The sequence below is a fragment of the Dipodomys ordii genome, unplaced genomic scaffold (genome assembly GCF_000151885.1).
Source record: "Dipodomys ordii isolate 6190 unplaced genomic scaffold, Dord_2.0 Scaffold3, whole genome shotgun sequence".
Classification (NCBI taxonomy): domain Eukaryota; kingdom Metazoa; phylum Chordata; class Mammalia; order Rodentia; family Heteromyidae; genus Dipodomys; species Dipodomys ordii.
The window spans coordinates 12,458,659-12,464,560 of record NW_012267219.1 but is presented as its reverse complement, the minus strand read 5'-3'; the positions used below and the strand labels follow the sequence as shown (position 1 = coordinate 12,464,560).

Here is a 5,902-nt window from a genome sequence, read left to right as displayed (position 1 = left end):
CAGCACCACATAAGCAAAAAGAAAAAAGCCAGAAGTGGCGCTGTGGCTCAAGTGGTAGAGCACTAGCCTTGAGCTGAAGAGCTGAGGGACAGTGCCCAGGACCAGAGTTCAGGCCCCACGACTGGACCCAAAAAAAATAATAATAATCCAACTGTGATATAAAAAGCTTAGGCTAGGGCTGGGAAGGTGGCTCAGTGGTAGAGTGCTTGCCTTGCATGCATGAGGCCCTGGGTTTGAATTCTCAGCATGACATAAGCAGAATCAGCTGGAAGTGGTACTGTGGCTCAAGTGGTAGAGCGCCACCCTTGAGCTGAAGAGCTGAGGGACAGCGCCCAGGTCTAGAGTTCAAGCCCCATGACCAGCAAAAAAATAAATAAAAAAAAGCTTAGGCTAGAGTTATGAGTATGAGGTAGAATGAGAGGCTATATGGTGGAGAACCAGTCCTTTTTGGACATTCCAGTCCCAGTCACATCCCTAGTTCAATGCAGCTCTTAAGTATTCCATGTGGTAACAAACAGTAAAAAAAGACCTGTCTGGTCAAGCCACAGAATCGTAAAAAATAAATCATTCTTTCAGAACACCAATGTTTTGGGGTATAGTATTTTCAACCTAAAAAATTTGGTTATCTTGGGCTGGGAAGCTGGCTCAGTGGTAGAGCGCTCGCCTTGCATGCCGGAGGCCCTGGGTTCGATTCCTCAGTACCACATAAGCAAAAAGACAAAAGCTGGAAGTGATGAGATGGCTCAAGTGGTAGAACGCTAGCCTTGAGCTGAAGAGCTGAGGGACAGTGCCCAGGCCCAGAGTTCAGGCCCCATAACTGGACCCCCCCCAAAAAAAATTTGGTTATCTTGATCAATAAAATACTTAAGCTGTTTCTCTTTGTGGAAAAAGTTGGGAAATTATTTTAAAAAATAGCATCAAACAACAGCCCTAGAGTTTCCTTTAAATCACTTAAACATGATTTTTGCAGTGACACCAAGTTTCCAGGTGCTCAAATATGTATGCATGGGTGTTTTTTATTAAACAGGGAAAAACAAAGTGTATTTTTCTGAAGCTGAACTTCAATTACTTCCCGTTCCTAATATTTGAGAAAGATGTGTATTAAATTATTAATTACCACAATATGGATCAATACAAATTAAATATTCCAATAAAAACAAGTTGGTCACCACTTATATTTTATACTGTATACTTTAAAAAAACTTCAGAAGTTTTTAAAAACTTCTAAACACTTGAAAAAAGTGTTCTGCTTAAGCTAATACCACCACCAACCTCCCCCACCCAGAAAACAGAATACCTTCTGAAAAGAATCTTCATCTGTTATATCATAAACTAAAATAGCTCCATTTGAATCTCTGTAGTAAATTGGACCCAATGCATGGAATCTCTCTTGACCTGCTGTATCCTAAATAAAGCAACAAACATTTATTAGGTCAGAAAGGAAAAAATGTCTGTTACTATAAATACAATAAATTTTTCTTGTGTGCCAGAGTGTTGTCCCTTAGCTTTTCTGCTAAAGGCTATTTAGTGCTCTACCACAGTTCCAATTTCAGCTCTTTCTGAAATAAAGAGTCTCGTAGACTTTCCTGCTCAGTATAGCTTTGTACCATGATCCTCATATCTCAGCCTCCTGAATAGCAACAACTTTTGATTAAATGCAAAAGCAAAGCATAAAGTCACAGATAACTTCAAAACAGTATTAAAAGAAACACAACAAGTTACCAAAAAAACCCTTTAAGTCATTATAAGCATTATATCAGGTTTTACCGTTATACAAAGGTTACAATTCCCCTTTCAGCTTTCCTCCTCAGCAACCTCCCCATCCCTTTGAATAAAGGCATAAATTAGAAAAAATGTTCAGTTGCCATAGAGTCAAAATGACCAACACTGAATTATAAACCAGAAATATAACCTGCCCTAAATTCAAGTTCCCCACACAGGAAGAACGAACATAGTATGACATTGTACTAGGACCACTTGCTAACAGGTGTACTATTGTATTACCCTTGCCCTATGAGACTAACATGGTACCTAAAGGGGGAAAAGGTATAGGCTAGCTATCCCACTTCTCTCTGAAGTAGAATCCATGAGTTGATGCTTTTATGGCTGAAAGTTTTGATAGCAACATTCAAATATAAAATTGTATTCAAAGTGTAATTATTAACAAGATTGTAGGTATTTTTTATATAAAAATTCTTTTGCCAGGCGCCGGTGGCTCACGCCTGTAATCCTAGCTACTCAGGAGGCTGAGATCTGAGGATCGTGGTTCCAAGCCAGCCCGGGCAGGAAAGTCCCTGAGACTCATCTCCAATAAACCACTAGAAAACCGAAAGTGGCGTTGTGGCTCAAGTGGTAGAGCGCTCACCTTGAGCTGAAGAGCTGAGGGATAGTGCCCAAGCCCAGAGTTGAAGTCCCACAACCAACAACAACAACAACAAAAAAAAAACTTTTGTCTAGCCCTAATTTCCTAAAAATGTAGAAATTCAACTTTCTATTTCTTGAGCCAATTAGCTATTAGAATACCCCTAAAAAAGTTAAACTTACCCATATAGCAAGGTTAACTCTTTTCCCACCAATATTTAACTTCTTTGTTAAGAAAGATGCCTAAGAAAAAAGAAATATACATTAAACAATGTTTCACACAAAATAATGTTCCTCATCATAACTATACTTAGGCTGAGAGAAAAAGTAATCACTTTTTATTCATTAGCAAACTTTACTTTCATTAAAGACAGCACATTATTTACATTCTTAACTTAAAAAAAAAACATTTTGCTTTATGAACAAGTTATTTAAAAAATACAAGATGAAGCCGGGCGCTGGTGGCTCACGCCTGTAATCCTAGCTACTCAGGAGGCTGAGATCTGAGGATCGCGGTTCAAAGCCAGCCCGGGCAAGAGAGACCGTGAGACTCCTATCTCCAATAAACCACCAGAAAACCGGAAGTGGCGCTATAGCTCAAGTGGTAGAGCGTTCACCTTGAGCTGAAGAGCTGGGGACAGCGCCCAGGCCCAGAGTTCAAGCCCCACGACCGACCAAAAAAAAAAAAAAATACAAGATGAGCACTGGTGGCTCATGTCTGTAATCCTAGCTACTCAGGAGGCTGAGATTCTGAGCATGATTCCAAGCCAGCCCAAGCAGGGAAGCCTGTGTCCAGTTAACCACCAAAAAAGCCAGAAGTGAAGTTGTGGCTTAAGTGATACAGTGCTAGCCTTCAGCAAAAAGCTCAGGAAGCACTGAGTTCAAGCTCCAGGTCCAGCACACACACACAGAAATAATAAAATAAAATATACAAGAAAATCTAGGGGTATAGAGCAGTGGTAGAGGATTTGCCTAGCATATTTGAGGCCCTGGGTTCAGTCCCAGCATTGCAAAAACAATGAAAAAAGAACTTAAAAAAAGAATATACACATCAAGAGAATAGGTTAAGTACTTTTTCTTTTTTTTTTGGGGTCCGGTCCTGGGGCCTGAACTCTGGGCCTCAGCTCTTCAGCTCAAGGCTAGCGCTCTACCACTTGAGCCACAGCGCCACTTCCAGCTTTTTTCTTTTTGCTTATGTGGTGCTGAGGAATTGAACCCAGGGCCTCTGGCATGCAAGGCAAGCACTCTACCACTGAGCCACCTTCCCAGCCCTTAAGTACTTTTTCTTAGCCGTCCTCCACCCCCATCTATATTGTGAACAATTTTTTTCTTCAATATTTGATTTTACCTTCCTTATTGATAGGAAAAGCCTAAGAGATTTCTAAGATATACTGGTATTTTTCTTGCTATATGATGACCATTATTTCAAATAGCTCTGCATTCATGCAACTTAACTGTTTAACATATATGTAACAATAATCCTAAGTATAATGTCACAGAAATGAAAGAACAGTCAGGTGATGATGGCATATCTCGGTAATTCCTAGCTACTCAGGAAGTTGAGATTTGAGGATTGCATTTCAAAGTCTCCAATTAACCACCTAAAAACTGGAAGTGGAAGCTGGTGGCTCACGTCTGCAATCCTAGCTACTCAGGAGGCTGAGATCTGAGGATCACAGTTTGAAGCCAACAGGGGCAGAAGAGTCCCTGTGAGCCTCTTACTTAACCACTCAAAAACCCCATTATTGACTAAAACCAAAAACGAAATCAAAACCAAAACCCCAAAAAGCTAGAAGTAGAGCTGGGGTATGAAGTGATAGTGTCAGCCTTAGGCAAAAAAGCTCAGGGACAGTTCCCAGACCCTGAGTTAAGCCCTATGATTGGAGCATGCGCGTGCGCACATGCGGGCGCGCGCGCACACACACGACACACACACACACACACACTGCAAGAACATGACGCTAGCCTTCAAGGAGCTCATAGTTTATTGGAGAATTTAAATGTAAAGAGAAGTGCAGGGCTGGGAAGGTGGCTCAATGGTAGAGCGCTTGCCTTGCACGCATGAGGCCCTGGGTTCGATTCCTCAGCACCACATAAGCAAAAAGAAAAAAGCCAGAAGTGGCGCTGTGGCTCAAGTGGTAGAGCACTAGCCTTGAGCTGAAGAGCTGAGGGACAGCACCCAGGCCCAGAGTTCAGGCCCCACGACCGAACCCAAAAAAAAAAAAAAAAAAAAGAAGTGCAACTACATGTGATAATGGCTAACAAGTATACTATAAAAAGATCTCTGAGAAGTTAATAAACGATCTCCTCTGAAGCCATTGGAACTTGAAAAAAATGACTCCACCTCCAAGGGGAACTTCAAGTTGGTATGGTTAGTGACAGAATGAAACTACACAGATAAACTAAAGCTGAATCACAAAGATCTTAGGGTTTATCTTGTAGGTCTTAACTATGGGATGGGAAGGTGACTCAGTGGTAGAGCGCTTGCCTTGCATGAGGCCCTGGATTCCATTCCTCAGCACCACATAAGCAGGAAGAAAAAAAAAAGCCAGAAGTGGCACTGTGGCTCAAGTGGTAGAGCGCTAGCCTTGAGCTGAGGGACAGCGCCCAGGCCCAGAGTTCAGGAGCCATGACTGGACCCCCCCCCCAAAAAATGAAGAAGCTACAAAGAAATAGTTAGAAAGAGATAGTTTTATCTCCAACTAACCACCAGAAAACCAGAAGTGGCACTGTGGTTCAAGTAGTACAATGTTCACCTCGAGCTGAAGAGCTGAGGGATAGAACACAGGCCTAGAGTTCAAGCCCCATTACCAACAAAAGAAAAAAGAAATCAGCAAATATCAAATGGTTGAAATTATCTTTTTTTTTTGGGGGGGGGAGTTACCAATCTTGTGTTCTTGGATTTGGTTTACCAGTATAACACTTACGAATTTACATGTCATCCTTGTCCAGGGGCCATGCTTAATGTCTGTGGTGCTCCAATTGTAGTATATGTGCTGCAGAAGTGCACACATAAAATGTATCTTTTTAAATTGGTTCTGTATGGCAGAACTTGATTTAGCCAGATTACTAAAATACTACTTGCCATTATGATGCATAGTTGTCATTATGATTGCACATCAGTGAAGCAGAAATGGGGAAGACAAGAATCTAAAGCAATCCATGAAAACACACTTGAGAAAGCTGCTCATATGCACACAGTGAAAGGAATTTCTATGCTTTCAAGGAATGATACTTCTGTAAATTCTCAAAAGGAGGAGAGGGATTGGAAGCGTAGTTCAGTTGGTAAAGTACTACCCAATAAGAGAAAGCAGCCACAGCTACCAAGTTTGAATTCTGATCTTTTACCTGAAAGTAAAAAAGGAAGAGAGAGAGGCTGAGAAGGTGGCTCAGTGGTAGAGTGCTTGCCTTACATGCATGAGGCCCTGGGTTCAATTCCTCAGCACCATAAGCAAAAGAAAAGCCAGAAGTGGCGCTGCGGTTCAAATGCTAGAGCGCTAACCTTGAGCTGAAGAGCTAACGGACAGTGCCCAGGCCGAGG

At 41.7% G+C, this 5,902-nt stretch overlaps 1 protein-coding gene across 1 annotated transcript in view; it reads right to left on the bottom strand.

The window, feature by feature from the left end:
- The window catches only part of Rab21 (RAB21, member RAS oncogene family), a 16,965-nt gene extending 11,662 nt beyond the window's left edge, over positions 1-5,303 (bottom strand). Inside the window, exons 1-3 of the mRNA XM_013018677.1 lie at positions 5,289-5,303; positions 2,545-2,604; positions 1,298-1,405 (exon numbers count right to left, since the gene is read on the bottom strand). Coding sequence (XP_012874131.1) covers positions 1,298-1,405; positions 2,545-2,604; positions 5,289-5,303 — 183 coding nt within the window. The remainder of the gene's footprint in view (positions 1-1,297; positions 1,406-2,544; positions 2,605-5,288) is intronic.
- Positions 5,304-5,902: the final 599 nt, after the last annotated feature.